Below are 15957 nucleotides of genomic sequence, written 5' to 3' on the forward strand. Positions count from 1 at the left end.
GTGTGTCAACACCATAGGGGGGAGGCGTGAGTCTAGATTCCGATTGGCAGCTAAATGCGCTTTCTTCCTCCTAATTCCTCAATGCAAGCCAACGGGCGTCCCAGAGAATGACAGGGGAACTGTGGCACTGTAGTGGGAGCAGCTAGGGAGGCCCTCACAGGGCCTGAGTCATTGGCTCAACGTTGGCTCAACGTAGTGTTTGACTTGGCAGCGAGACGCACACGCAGGGTAGGCAGAACCTACTCTTGAGGTACGGAGCTAATTTCGTTCTTGCTCTATTTTCATTCCTGGCCCGTGATGACATAGTCCAGGTCAGTCCAGGAGAGCAGCAACAGGCTGCCGGAGATGATTTGGAACAGTGGCCATTTTGTTTGGCTAGCTAGCAGACTGGCTACTAGACGTAGCTTAGCTATCCAACCCTTATTGGCAAGGACAAGAACTATGGCCTCAGACATCCACTAGTGAACTACAGAGGAGCACATAACTGTCTAGCCTTCGTGTTTCCCAAACTTTTTTGTCTCTTAGATTGACAACGGTTTTGTTTTGGTGTCTAGACCAGTGGAGGCTGCTGAGGGGAGGACGGCTCATAATAATGTCCGGAATGGAGTCAATGGAATGGTATCAAACACAATACCATTCCATTTACTCCATTACACTCTATTCCAGCCATTATTATGAGCCGTCCTCCCCTCAGCAGCCTCCACTGGTCTATACAGATGTAAGATCTTAATTTGTGAATTATTATGTGGATTATAATTAATGGTCATTTTTGTAGTGGGTTGATACATTTTTTGTAAAATAAAGTCTCAAATTTCAAAGTGGAAATCACAAACTTGAGAAGCCTTTTTAAACCTCAGATACACGACAAGTTTAAAATGTTGTCCTGCAACAGGGTGATTAAATTCATCTGTAATTCCATAGAAACCTTACCAATGGCTGTGGTCTGCATAACTGTGAAAGGTCACATCCTGTTTAAAGATAATTATGCCAGGTGAGAGCATACACACAAAGAGTAACTACCATAAACAGATTCTGGAATCGTCTACCAGGTCGAGATCACATTAAGTACAGAGAGGGGACTGGGAACTATAGAGCTGTGATTGACAGGACAGAGGTTGGAGGACCGTGACAGTGAGGTTCAGGTACATACCTGGGTTCTTGCCTGGCTCATTGTTACTGGGACTTCCTGACTGCTGTGAGTCTGTAACACAGATAGAGAACCATGCTTAGTATTATAGAACCATCCCACTGGACACAAACGTCAATTCATGATCTGTTCCACGTCATTTCATTGAACCTTAGATCATTAAATACCACAAAGGTCATCAAAGTTCAGCACTCTTCTATCAATTTAAGTTATTCAAATGAGCTTTATTTGGCATGGATGGTAACCACCCAGTGTTGCCAAAGCAATACAATGACCCACTACTATAAGGACACGTCAAAAATACCCTGAATGTGACAGGTGGCCAAAAACAAAGAAGCAAGGTGCTGTTGGTCATCAGATTTCATTTCAACCTAGACATAATATCAGCTGGAGTCATGCAGATTATATAATGAATACTCCTCAGCTTCCTTAGAATGTGTCTGAGGTTTTTATCGTAATTTGTCTGCAGACGTGTCAGTCCTGACAGACCAAGCCAGATGTGCAATGGTATTTGCTGTTGTTTAAAGAAGAAGAAAAGAGGAGGCAGAGAAAAGGGGGAGGCGTGGGGGAGGGGGGGGGGGCTACAGTCAAAAGCTAGTCAGAACAAAAGAAGTGCTCAACAGGGGTGGAAAGAAACAATAAGACAAGTAAAATAAATATTTTTAAAAAAGACGAGGAGAAGCGTTCTCCTGACCTTCACATACAGACTGGTTGATTCTGTCGGACTTTTTACAGGGCCTGGGTTAGGGAAAACATGGTCTGCCTCTGCCTCATCCTGCCCTGCCCCGGCCCGAGAGAGGCATGCACATAGCACACGCAACAGGAGGGGGATACACTCTGAAACACATCAGGAATTCTCCCCATAAGGTAGCCTATCTTAGCCTCCAAGCGCTTCGTCTGATTGATGATGTTACCTTACAGCACCTTTGGGAAGAGGATAAGCTGGGGTAACTGGCGTTCCTCAGCCGCCACCATGCTCGTTAGTCACCGCCAACCGCCAGGTCCGTTTTCTCGGCTCGAACCGCCACGCAACACTAACAGATATTCAAACGATGCCCACAAGAGCCTGGCGTTTAACGTAAACACTTAACCATGTCATATACAGTCAGCAATAGAAAGTGGCTCCAAAGAGCTCACTTCATTTCACCTAAAAACTAGTACAGTAGGCTTTGTATGGAAGACCGGGTGTGTAGAGTAGTGAGGAACTAGTCCAGGCATATCAGAGGGCGAGGACACCGACAACATAAACACTAGTTCATATCATATAACATAGGTCTGCAGTTGAAAATTAGTTCCAAAGAGCTGGCTTAAATTTCACATAAACACCAGTTCCTCACGACACTACACACCCGCTCTTCCCCGCTTCAACCAACCATCCAGGGAAAAAGCAGCACACGAGGGGGTGAAAGTACAACAGTACAACACTGAATGGCCAGGCTGTGTTTGCCTTGTGTTCCATAATGATTCACCACAGCCGCCCTCCACGTGTTCCTCCTGTGCCCTACGCCTTTAACGCGGAGAAGTGAGGACAAGAGGCGGGAGACAGTGAACTCAGATATCCTCGCCTTGCAACACAACACTCCCTTTTGCTGCTGGAGAGCCGTCCCTCTCTCATAAGCTTAATTGTAGATGTAAAGGAAGAGAGAGAGAGAGAGAGAGAGAGAACGAAAGAGAGTGAGCGAGAGAGAGAGAAAAAAAAAATAAGTTAAGAAAAAAAAAAGATTTATGACCATTAAACGGCACTGCAAAAAACAGAATGTTCTTGGCTGCGGCTCAACACTGACAAAATAGGTAGGGAACAACACCACCATACGTTAAACTAAAAATATCTGCCCTTATGGTTAACCCTGAACAGTCCCAACGTTGAGTTGTCTCTACAGGATCCAGAGGACACTAGGGAAGTCTGATGTCGATAGCGTGCGCTCTTTTGGGTGCAACTTGTTTTACTGAGCTGGCTAGTTTGTTAGCGTGTCTCTTTTGTTAGCTTGTAATCCACCATTTACCTGAAAAAGAAAGGACTCGCTGGATGGAAATTCACATTATTGCAGCAAAAGAAAAACTGTATGGCGCTATTGACTTCTCGGGCACATCGATGCAAGAACATTTGTTCTTCGACTGACACGCCATAAAAATACTGTATAACGAGATCGAATTCTATGTTCACACGCCACAGTCGGGGGCTTTTGTGCCAACGGTTTGTGTGGAACCACGTCCATACAGTAAGTGATTGCAGGGAGATTCTCCTCCTTTCTTGCCCCCTGCCACCCAGTCACCCTGGCACCTCCCACCCTCATGCCACTTTCAGACTCATCCATCAGTCTAGTTACAACTGTCAACTATTGCCCTCTCCCAGGAGAGAAAGAAAGAGAGAGACAGACAGAGGGACAGGGGAGGAGGGAGAGAGAGGAGAGAAAGTGGGAGGGCGCTACAGAGAGAGAGAAAGAGGGACAGAGAAACAGAGAGAGAGAGAGAGGTGGGGAGATGTTTCGTCTAACATGGAACAGACCATTGTGAGAGAAAGAGGAGGTAGGGAGCTGGTTCATCTAACATGGAACAGACCATTGTGAGAGAAAGAGGAGGTAGGGAGCTGGTTCATCTAACATGGAACAGATCATTGTGAGAGAACAGGTGGGGAGCTGGTTCATCTAACATGGAACAGACCATTGTGAGAGAACAGGTGGAGAGCTGTTTCGTCTAACATGGAACACACCATTGTGAGTGAAAAGGCAGCCTTGACAAAAGACCAGATGGTCGTGGCAATTAAAGAACCCAGGCAGCAGAAGCAGCATCTTCACTTTGCTGCCCTACAGTACTGTAGGCCGACAGAGGAGCCACCTGGAAGAGTTGAGGTGGGATCCAGGCATATGGCATCTACTGTCAACTCATCTCAGAGGTTTGAGGGAGCACCATACATCTGAGAGCTGGAAAACACCTGACATCTCACATACATTTCACCCTTGACCTGTAGCTAGGGAGGTGTAGGAGGTTGTTATGGAGGGCTTGAAGTTAAGTTCAAGTTCAGGTTCAAGTTCAAATTCCAGTTCAAGTGTTATTGAAGCAGTCGATCAGGCCAGGGTTGAAAATATTCTTAGATATATTTTTTAAATGAATAATAAAATCAACATATGAACACATTTAAAAAAGGAGTCATTCCAAATAACCGCTATTCTAACTAGAAAAAATGGAAAGTGCCTACAGTGCCTTCAGAAAGTATTCACACCTCTTGACATATTCCACATTATGTTGTGTTACAACCTGAATTCAAAATGGATTAAATATTTTGTTTTTCCCTCCTCCTCCTATACACAATACCCCATATCAACGAAGTGAAAACATGTTTTTAGAAATGTTTGCAAATGTATTATAAGTTAACTACATTTACAAAAGTATCTCAATTTAATCGATTTTAAATTCAGGCTGTAACACAACAAAATGTGGAAAAAGCCTCGGGGTACGAATACTTTCTGAAGGCACTATATGTTGTACAATTGCATACTGTGTAAATGTAAGTCTGCATACAAAGAAATAAACTGTCTGACAGGGGTGAAGACTTCCCTCTACAGAAAATATCTCCAATCTCCATCCAAAAGACGCATCAAACCTTCCAAATGGAGACCAATCCAAGACCAATCCAATCGTCTTCAAACAGGCGCCAGCAACCCGTAAATAAACAGTGTGGTCTCGGTCTGCGAGGTAGAGCTCTGGCTCTGCCCTGGGAGTTTGGCAAGGCCCGGATCACAACGCAAGATACCAGAGACACACAGCCACACTCCAAAAACAACGTTTCTTGGCTCCTCTCCGTCCCTGCCACTTGTTTAAACAAACAAACTGGGCCCGCAAAGAAGGAGGAGGAGAAAAAAAAAAAGCAAAACAGAGGATTTGAGGATCTTGGCTGTGATTTGAGTGAGGAGGACTGAGGAGTGACACGTTGGGATTGTGGGGAGTACTGAGTACCGACATTGACGGAGTTTGTTTCGTACCTTATGCATAACGGCACAATGTGGACTCTTTGCTATTGTGAAGGCCTCTCTCTCTCTCTCTCTCTCTCTCTCTCTCTCTCTCTCTCTCTCTCTCTCTCTCTCAGCCCTAATGTGTCACTTGCCTGGATATTATAAACACGCCAACAGTCTTTTGCACTCTCCTTTATCTAGTTTGGCATGATACCCATACCTTCCCCCGAAGAAACTCTCAGTCCACCCCCACCCCACTGTGTATATTAAACCAGTCGCATACTTTTACAAACTCACTCGTTGCAGTACACCTACCTGATCCCACAAACACACACATCCCACAGCACACACACACTCTCACATACACACACGCCGCCGCAGATGCATACCAACGTCGACATTTCAGGGAGGGAAGAGAGAAGCCGCCTGGCAGCCATTTTAGACTGCTGCACCCGGGGTCTGTGCACATGTATAGCTGTGGCTGCCAGAAGCATGGGTCCCGAGCCAAGACGCATCTCAGCGGCCCAAGAGAGGGAGGGAGGGAAAGAGAGAGAAGAGAGATAGAGAGAAGAGAGAGAACGAGAGAGAGACGTAGAAATATCGCCTAATTACGGCAGTGCTAGGCCCATAATGTTTCAACAATACAGCTGTGTGTAGTGTAAATATTTGATATGGCCACACTTTCTGTCCCTCTTCTGCACCAGTTTGGCCGAGGAGCAAGCCGTTAGAGGGGCAGGCAAGCTGTCCATCTGTCTGTCGGTCTATCCTGGTGCACATAGTCATGGTGTGTGAGTTTGTGTGAGTGTGTGTGTGTGTGTGTGTGTGTGTGCGGACTTTGTCCTGTGTCCTCCTCTGCTCCTGGTTTTTATCCTTAACGGCTTAGCCATGATGACCTCATCATTGTGGGCCTGGTTCCAGATCCTATTTTTCTCTTAAATGTTGCTCCATCACTGCATTTTACAGCTACACTACATGGCCAAAAGTACATGGACACTTGCTCATTGAACATCTCATTCCAAAATCATAGGCTTTTATCTGGAGTTGGTCCCTCCCCTTTGCTGATATAACATCCTCCACTCTTCTGGGAAGGCTTTCCATTAGATGTCAGAATATTGCTGCAAGGACTTGCTTCCATTCAGCCACGAGCATTACTGAGGTCGGGCGATTAGGCCTGACTCGTAGTCGGCATTCCAATTCATCCCAAAGTTGTGCGATGGGGTTGATGTTAGGACTCTGTGCAGGCCAGATAAGTTCTTCCACACCGATCTTGACAAACCATTTCTGTTTCGACCTTGTTTTGTGCAGATTCATTTTCGTCAGACTCCCAGATGGTGAAGTGTGATTAATCACCCCAAAGAAAGCGTTTCCACTACTCTAGAATCCAGTGGCGGCGAGCTTTACACCACTCCAGCCGACAGTTGGCACTGAGCAATGTGGTTTTATGCTTGTGTGAGGCTGCTCAGCCGTGGAAACCCATTTCATTAAGTTCCCGACAAACATTTGTTGTGCTGAAGTTTCTTCGAGGGGCAGTTTGGAACTGGGTAGTGAGTATTGCAACCGAGGACAGACGATTTGTACACGTTATGCGTTTCAGCACTCTATGGTCCCGTTCTGTGAGTTTGTGTGGCATACCACTTCACGACTAAGCCGTTGTTGCTCCTAGACATTTCCACTTCACAATAACAGCACTTACAGTTGACCGGGCAGCACTAGCAGGGCAGAAGTTTGACTTGTTGGAAAGGTGGCATCCTATGACGGTGCCAAGTTAAATTCGGTTAAACAGCCATCACTAGCACATTAGAGGCCAGTGCCCTATATACATAGACTTGGAATTGCTGGACACTTAATGGAACACTAGTCACTTGAATAATGTTTACATATTTTGCATTACTCATCTCATATGGAAATACTCTATTCTACTATATCTTAGTCTGACATTGCTCGCCCAAATATTTATACATTCTTCATTCCATTCCTTTACTTTAGATTTGTGTATATTGTTGTGAAAATGTTTGATTATACTGTCAGATATTACTGCACAAGCATTTCTCTACATCCGCAAAAACATCTGCTAAACACGATTTTGTTGAAAGTCACTGAGCTCTTCAGTACAGGCCATTCTACTGCCAATGTTTGTCTAAGGAGATTGCATGGCTGTGTGCTCCATTTTATACACCTGTCAGCAACTGGTGAGCTGAAATAGGCAAATCCACATACTTTTGTGTATCTCCGTCTCTGGGTCTGTAACAGTATCTCATATCTTTTGTCTCCTCTTGTGCCTGCCTACATTTATCTCTCTTTCTGTATCAGGAACTGTGTCAGCTGTATCAATTTCTTATCTAGTCAGAACAGTATAGTATAGTATATGCTTTCCTCTCCACATCTAAATCATCCTCTACATCTAACCTGGTATCTCTCAATCCTCCATCATTTTCACGTTTTTTTTGTCGCACTTTCTTTCCCTTCTTTCTCTCTTCTTAGTGGCCCCTCTGTTTCTCTCTCCCTCTACTGTCGCTCTCTCTCCCTCTCTTTTTTCGGCCCTTCTCTCCCCCGTTTTGTTGACTAAACAAAGTGGCCTTTATCGGAGAGAGCCGCAACCCAAACAAGCCAAACAAAAGATAGGGCGAGGACATCTACCCAGAGGAGGGAGGATCTTATCATGCCAGGGAGGCCATTGTGCGTGTGTGCCAGTCTGCACAATGGCAGTCTCATGCCCTGGCATCTAATGCACTAACGTATCATAACGTTCTTTGAAGGCCGACACCTGTCTGCCAAGAGACCAATATCGAGGAGAGAAGACGAGGAAGACATGCTAAGTTTGACGGCCATTTTGAGAACTCATCCTTTGCCAATACCTAGAGAGCATGTGTGGTAAAACGAGCCCATACAAACGCAGACCCAGAAGACAGCAGTAAATGTGTTAAGAAACGTATAAATCTTACTGTGTGTGCAGAATGGACAGATATGAAGACAGCAAAGCATTCTTCTAGGAAATGCCCCCCCCCCCCCTCCCCATAAGGCTTTTGAGCAACTCAAAAGCTAAGTAGCATATCAACGACAAAATAAAGTCTTCTATCATGTTAATTAGATTCAGCTACATTTGCTTTAGATCGACTGCAGACATGATACAAAAAGCCTGTCTAGGAACACATTTAAGGCTTGTGGGAGTGTTAGGGGGGAGGTGGGGAGAGACAAGGAGGGTAAAGTTGAAAAGACTGAAGGAACAATGACATTTTGCCTTCTTTTTATTCGACAGAGAGACACCACAGATTTGTTTGAATGGAACACGCACACACCCACGAGACAGTGAGACAGTGGGACTGTCAGGTTTTGAGACGTAGGAATCAAGTGTCAGACAGACAGGGTCAGACAGAGGAGGGCGATGTGGAGGAGGACTTTCAGGGCAAAAGCATTCACAGACAGCTACAGGAACTGTGTGTGTGTGTGGGGGGGGGGTTCTCATGAAACCACTTTTAAACATGTCTGTAGCAAATTGAATTCCACAATCATGATGCAGCTGCAAAAATCAACTATAATTCTGAAAATGTGTCTTGTTTTTAAAATATTGTACATTTTCACCAGAATTTTGTACATTTTCACCCCACATTCTCATTATCAAAATGCACCCGGATTAAATTCTCAGGTCATTTTATACAATTCTACTTTAGAAAAATCTAACTTATCCGAATAAAATACTAAATATGTTGCTGTAGTTTGTCCATAAATCATAAAAATGGTATACTAGTTGAAGTTTACATAAAACTATAGTATTTATTATGTAAAAACACTGTCTGTGGACATGTCTCATTACCGTAACACCTTTTCAAGTTCCTGTAAAAACTCCCATGATGCATCATTTAGAGGAGCAATCCTTCGATGAGCACTAGTTAAGTTATATGATTTGCTTATATGCCTTCAGAATGAGGTTCTTATTCTCAAACACCCCTTTAACCCCACTTTGCCTTCTCATTACCGAAACAGCTAAAAAGCTCAAATTGGGAAAAAGTCAGAGAACCATTACCTTACCAACATGGAGGCATGAATGGGCTTTGGTGATGTGGTCAATTGTTTGCTGACTCATAACGGCTGTCTCCTATTATTTGCAGATTGAGCTAAGGGCCTCTCATTACCGAAACACACATTTCTCATTACCACGTAATCTTTTGGGTCCGTTTCAGTAATGAGAACCTTAATTTCATTAATGATAATAAGCTAATTCTAATGTATAGTCAATGGGTGTGCTGTACTGGTAAACTTTCTTTATTTACTTGGACCAATTGTACAGATTTTTTGTAAAACAACAGTTATTTGATTAAGTAGGGTTTGTCAAGAAATATTGGGTGTATAAACCCCATTTACCTTTCTTTAAGAACCAATCTGCAGTTTGTGTTTCAACGAAGAGTAACCCCACCACTTAGAGGAGGATATCCCCAATTTTGTACCTGCTTTTACACTTACCTATACTGTATATAGGCGTATTGTGTCGTTTGCCCATAGGATCCCATCCAATCCAGAAATACATCTAAAATACTTTACAACCACGAATATCCATGTACTAATACACAACTATTAACAAACTTTTTTTTTTAAGTCACCTTGTTACATTTAAGTCCACTTTTGAAAATTAATGCATGTAATTACAATCCTTACACTGAAATAAATTGCATTAAGAGCAGTGATTTTAGTATTATTTGGGATTAACAAATGACACTGATGATTATTTTGGTTTACTGAATCTCTGATAGAGATCAGTACAGTTTTTCATTGGCAAACTATGCTATACTCATTACCAAAACATGCAGTCTCATCCCTGAAACCTGCTTATCATTACTGTAATGCACCAATATTTAGGAAATATTAGGCAGTATAAAACATATACTTTAGTAATTTTAGATTCATCTGATAGTGTGATTTTTGTTCTTTATCGAAATAGGTGTGCATAAATAAAATGTAAAAAAGAACTTGTGATGATGATTATGACAAAAAAAGTTTTGAAAAGTTGGGTTACGGTAATGAAATAAATTATGAAATAAATGTTAATTCAATTTTCAGTGTTGTGTTTAACTATAATATTTGACATTTGTTTATGACTTTTTTGGACTTGTTGCGGTAATGAGAAGTTTTGTGTTGGTTGTTGTGGAAATTGTGCTAAAATGCATCATATCTGACCAAAAATATAATGATAATTATGAAATAGATAAGTACAGATCCTAATCTCGGTGATCCAAGAGGACATTTTATGAAAAATGACACTTGAGAATGTTTTGGTTAAATGTCAGTTTCGTGAGAATAACCCGTGTGTGTGTGCGTGTGCCCTCTGGGGAAGAAGAGATGTGCATACTAATGATACTGGAGACTGGTTCCCCTTTCTCTTACACTTTTTGAGGGGACTCAATGCTGTCTCGTCCATAAACTCTCACGGGGGTGAAAAGACGAGTGCTTTTACCGAGCCCGAGAAAACAGACTTCTCATTCAGGTCAACAAACAGTGTGGCATCGCCCACATTCATTCCAGAGAGGAACGGGAACAAGGGCTGAATCGGCTGACACATCATTAATGAGGCCAGGCCAGACCAGGAAAGAGAGAGAGGGAAAGGGTAAGTAGCCAGGAATACAAAGACAGGAGAAGAGAGGAGAGAGAGGGCAGAGAGAGGAGACTGTGGGCATATACACATATGTACGTGCATGCTCACATTTACGCACACATGCAGATGTAGGATCTTAATTTGATCCCCCTGTTGCAGGAGAACTTCCCTGCAATGCACAACATTTCAAACGTGTAGTGTATTTGAGGTTTAAAAAAGGCTTCTGAAGTTTGTAATTTCTACTTTGAAATTGCATCAACGCCTACAAAAATGTTCATTTATTATAATCCACATAATAATTCAGATATCCTGCTGCTGCAAGATGTTCCTGCTGTAGCAAACTGGCTCACACTAAGATCTGACATCTGTTCATGTGGACTGAGATATGCACAAATACACAGATGCATACACACACTTTGAAATTACACACAGATAAACACACAAATGATTCAGGTCTGTGAGAATTGAGATCTCTGAAGTGCTGCAAGCTTAACACACACACACTCTCCTGTTGAGAGCTGTGCCGTGCCATACACATGCTCTGTGGTCAGGGCCTGGGATGCAGACAACACAGAGGCTCATCTGACTGTCCTATGAAAAAAAGCATGCAGGTAGGGCTTCACTGCACACTGCCCCAGTCACTGTTTCCACACACACAAGCATGAACGAACGCGCACACACACACACACACACACACACACACACACACACACACACACACACACACACACACACACACACACACACACACACACACACACACACACACACACACACACACACACACACACTCCCAGCTGTACCCTGTTCCACGACAAAGCATACAGCCATGCGAGATATAGCATGGTCGTGACATGACAGAGTGCTTTACATGACTTCAAAGTCCCAGTCACACTACTAAGGTTCTGTCATAAATATTTTTAAACTAGATCAGGTTTTCACTTACACTATGTTGGTTCCAGGCTGTTAGCTAAGACACCTATCATGTCAAAACAATGCACCCATCAGCACATGAGCGTTAAAACAACAGAATGATTTTGGTATGCCTCAGACCCACAATTTGCTTTGTTGTCGCTTAATTGACTGTCTAGCTGGCATTTGCATTTGCCCACTGCCCAAGCTGCTAGTCTTGGGGTAACATAATGGGTTACGTGGTGAGGAGGTTGGTGCCACTGTCCACAGGACCAGGAGGAGCCATCTTTGGCGGTGGCAAATGTCCAAGGTTCCCCTTTTATATGTGGTGGAGGCAGGAGGGAAAGGAGGGAAGGGTGAGACTATAGATTTAATTATGCATGCGTGTTTCTCATTCATGATGGTGGTGGGGGTGGGAAAGGGAGGGGTAAAGGGGGGTGGGGGTGAGGACCAATGACATTCCGCCGTAGCCCCCTCTTTCTCTCTCACCTCTCTCTCACCAGTCTGGGGGCTGCTTGGGCTAATGAGGTGACACTCACCGCCTGGAGGCTAGCCAAAACAGTCCATTAACTCTTAGCAAATAGTGAAGAGGAGGAGGAAGGAGGAGAGGGGAGAGAGAGAGCGAGAGAGAGAGAAAAGAGAGGCTACCGGGGTGTTTTGTATTTGTGAATGAACCAGCGGGAGTTGGGATGTGTGCATGCGTGTGTGTGTGTGTGTGTGTGCGTGTGCGTGTGCGTGTGTGTGTGTGTGTGTGTGTGTGTGTGATGATGCGTGATAATTCACGGCGGGAATGGTTCAATAGAGGCAGCTCTCAAGTGTGGGACTGCATGGGACAGGGGGGTTGGGGTTTTGGGAAGGGGCTGCTATTAGCACAACGCCACATCATAGAAAACCCACCCAGACAGACAGACAGACCTTTGACGGAGGGGCTGTGTGATTCTGCTCTTTCATCCTATCATCCCTTCCTCCCACACCCCTTGCCTGATAATTATGAGACAAATGCATGGGTCCCCTGCTGATGAGTGGCATGGGAGCCCCACAGCGGCGGGTTCAAACCTGCTGCACGCCGTCTGGACTGGGAAAAAGGAGAGAGGGGGAAAGAAAAGAAAGAGAGAGAAATGGAGGGATGGAAAAAGAGAAAGAGGGAAGGAGAGGGGGCGAGAGTGAGAACGAAAGAGAGAAAGAAGAGAGAAATGGAGGGAGAGAGAGAGAAATGGAGGGAGAGAGAGAAAGATAGTGGAAGGTGAGAGAGAGAGCGAGCGATGGTGGAAGGAGAGAGTGAGAGAGAGCAATAGTGGAAGGAGAGGGGGGTTCAAACCTGCTACACGTGGTTTGGATTGGGAAAGGGAGAGGAAGAAAGAGAGAAATGTGTGGATGTAAAGAGAGGGGGGAGAGAGAGAGAGAGAAGGGGGAGGGAAGGAGGTGGTGTAAAGTGTTTTCTAGGAAAGTGCCGGGTGGTAGTCGGGTAGATCTTCAGCGGGTTAGCCGGCTAACATTCTCTAACCTCTCTTTTGTAACAGTATTATGTGAACATTCCTTCCAATAACATTCCGGGAAGTCTATGTTTTAGAAAAACTCCAGGGGGTGGTCCTTGAAAGTTGAATTATGACATATTCCTGGAAGTTCATGTTTTACAACAACAAAAAGTTATTATAATATCCAGGGGTAAAATTGTCCAATAATCTCATCGTAACCGAATGAGTATCAGACAAAAATCAACTGTTACATTGTGACAACTGCAATCAATTTAGTATTGATTCAAATGTCTATACACTGACCAATGGAGACTGATCAAGGTCGTGTATGGCTGAGTTGGTAGAGCATGGCCCTTGCCATGCAAGGAGTGTGTGTTTGTTTCCCGGGTTCACCCATATGTAAAATGTACCCACGCATACATGTAAATTGGAAAAAAGAGTCTGATAAATGGCTTATGAGGGGGGAAAAAAATACTTGAAGAATCTTAATTGTGAATGGAGGATTCCATATCTTTATAACTCTGAACTCCAGCCAATGACGGATGCCAGTGACTCCCACTAGCCAATGCTTACAACCGCAAGCCTTTGGCCGCTGACTTAGCCAACAGAATCCCCACTGGCAGGAGGCCACAAAGGATCTCTGCCCCCCTCACCCTGTGCCAACGGCACAGAAGTAAACATACCCAGACACACAACGCCAACGACCTCCCACACCTTAATTACGACGTTGGATGACATATTGGATCATATAATTCCACATCTAAGGCAAGGCGGAGAGGCCTTGGCCCAAGACAGACAATGGAACAAAGCTGTGCACTCATTCAGACAGCTTCGCTGGCAGTAGTACCCATGTTTGGAACGGAGTGGTGTTTAATGTGTTTTTACAAACATAAAAACTGACTAGCAACACTGCCAACAGATGTCGACAAGCACTTGTTTTCTCTCTGCCATGACGTAACTTCAATAGGGAAGACATAAAAACAGGTGCAAATGAAGACAGAATGTTCTCTTATTCGTTTCCCCCCCCCCCCCCCCCCCCCCTCACGCAACTACGCTCCATCTTCTTCTGTGATTGAGATATGGAGAAGTATTGGATTGGCTAACAATGGAGTTCTGAAAGCTAACAGGCAGGAATATTTTGATGATGACACATTTCCTCTGAGATGGGCATCCAATGGTGATCAAGCAACCAAATGTACCGCTCTAGTGCTTGAACACCACACATGTACCGCTCTAGTGCTTGAACACCACACATGTACCGCTCTAGTGCTTGAACACCACACATGTACCGCTCTAGTGCTTGAACACCACACATGTACCGCTCTATTGCTTGAACACCACACATGTACTGCTCTAGTGCTTGAACACCACACATGTAAACAGGTCCAGAACGAAGCTTTGCGGTGCAACAGACTACTAGCAGGTATCAACAGTTGGATTTCCAATGTTTCCACCCTCCTCCACACCCCAGCATTCACCCTGTAATGTCCTCAGGTAAAGACTGTTAAAACCTCTTAACGGTTCCTAATACCCGGCTTGGCTATAAGAGGACGAGAGGCCATGGAGTCGGTGTTATAAAAATGGCTGCATGCCGCATGGCCAGTAAAACCCTTCCTTTCTTGCTAATGAGCCCAAACATCGGAGCTAGCTAAATGACGTTTTAAAACCCATGCCAGGGCCGGGATAAATCAATGCCAGCCACGGGGGAAATAGAGGAGGGTGGTGCCCAAGTAACGGTCCCACACCTGGGATGAGGTTGGTCGGCGGTGTTCAGCGGCATTTCTGGGTAACAGAAGCAATCTGTGGTCCTGATACTGCAAGATTTTGAGATGGGCTCGCTCATCCATTTTAGCCGGAGGCTCAAGCAGAGCAGTCTGTCTTAGCAGAGCAGAGCTGAGTGGTTGGAAGAGCACATGCTCTCACATAAACTCAGGAGAAACAAAAACCGTGTGCCCACCACAACGTCAGAGAGATCTGGCAGGGTTCCAGAGGCAGTAAAGAACTCCTCCACCCCTGATGGAGCAATCGCCATGGGGATCTCCCAAATCAATAATCAAACACACAAAGTTGCGCACACTCACGCGCCCACACACAACTAAAACAACTCCCTCGACACCATGCAGGGCCGATCATAACTTTTTTATTTACCACAGCCAAAACTCCAGCTTGCACGTTGTAGATATGGTTAGCAGTGCCCCACTTGTATTCCTACAAACACACAAAGTCCAACCTACAAGTTCCTCCTCACAAGGTGTGGCAGCGTGGAGCTGCAGTGTCTGAAGAGTGTGCCTGATGAGTGTATGGCATTCCCCATTCTTGGCAACGACTATAGGAAGCAAATCGTCTCAGTGCTCCCGTCTCGGTGCTCCTTCCGGGGCAGCCCCTCGCGCCACACTGCAGCCGTAACAACACGTGGTTGGGGTACAGAGCTGCAGCACAGCGCCAGTTTATATGGGCAACAGTTGGAGAGGGAACCAACTGCTAAATTGTTTGAAAAGCCGTAAACAATGCCTCACAAAGTCTAGTGTTTAAGAACTGGGCCTGGATGAGTGCCACAGGGATATCGGTGTGTCGTAATTGATGTATCTAAAAGGAAATAATTAAAGGGTATGCAAATTAGGCCTAAATTACACAGGAGGTGTACTCCGGGTGGGTATCACGACAGCATGGCATGGCAAGCCCAGTCCTCCTCCCTCTCAAGTCAGAATGTTAAAAATGTGAAAGTCTTCTATTTTGCAGCCCATTTTTGGGGGATGTTGCCAAAATACAGGGATGATACAGTACCAAGAACAAAGACACCTGTCGTGTGGCCTAATTCTGCAAGTTTTTATTTTGTCAGAGCCTTGAAAGGCGTTCATTATTAAGGTCCTATTGCGGGAGGGAGAGATT

General features: G+C 44.7%; 1 protein-coding gene across 29 annotated transcripts in view; it reads right to left on the reverse strand.

Moving 5' to 3' along the window:
* The window catches only part of LOC110531782 (nuclear factor 1 B-type), a 94426-nt gene that overhangs the window by 33402 nt on the left and 45067 nt on the right, over positions 1–15957 (reverse strand). For 17 of the 29 annotated variants that reach the window (XM_036987638.2, XM_036987633.2, XM_036987637.2 and 14 more), the window contains one exon: positions 1151–1201. The exons of the other annotated variants lie outside the window; for them this stretch is intronic. In XM_036987638.2, the coding sequence (XP_036843533.1) occupies positions 1151–1201 (51 nt within the window). The remainder of the gene's footprint in view (positions 1–1150; positions 1202–15957) is intronic. 29 annotated transcript variants of the gene reach the window in all.

Source organism: Oncorhynchus mykiss, chromosome 9 (genome assembly GCF_057628025.1).
Source record: "Oncorhynchus mykiss isolate SJ-2025 chromosome 9, ASM5762802v1, whole genome shotgun sequence".
NCBI lineage: Eukaryota > Metazoa > Chordata > Actinopteri > Salmoniformes > Salmonidae > Oncorhynchus > Oncorhynchus mykiss.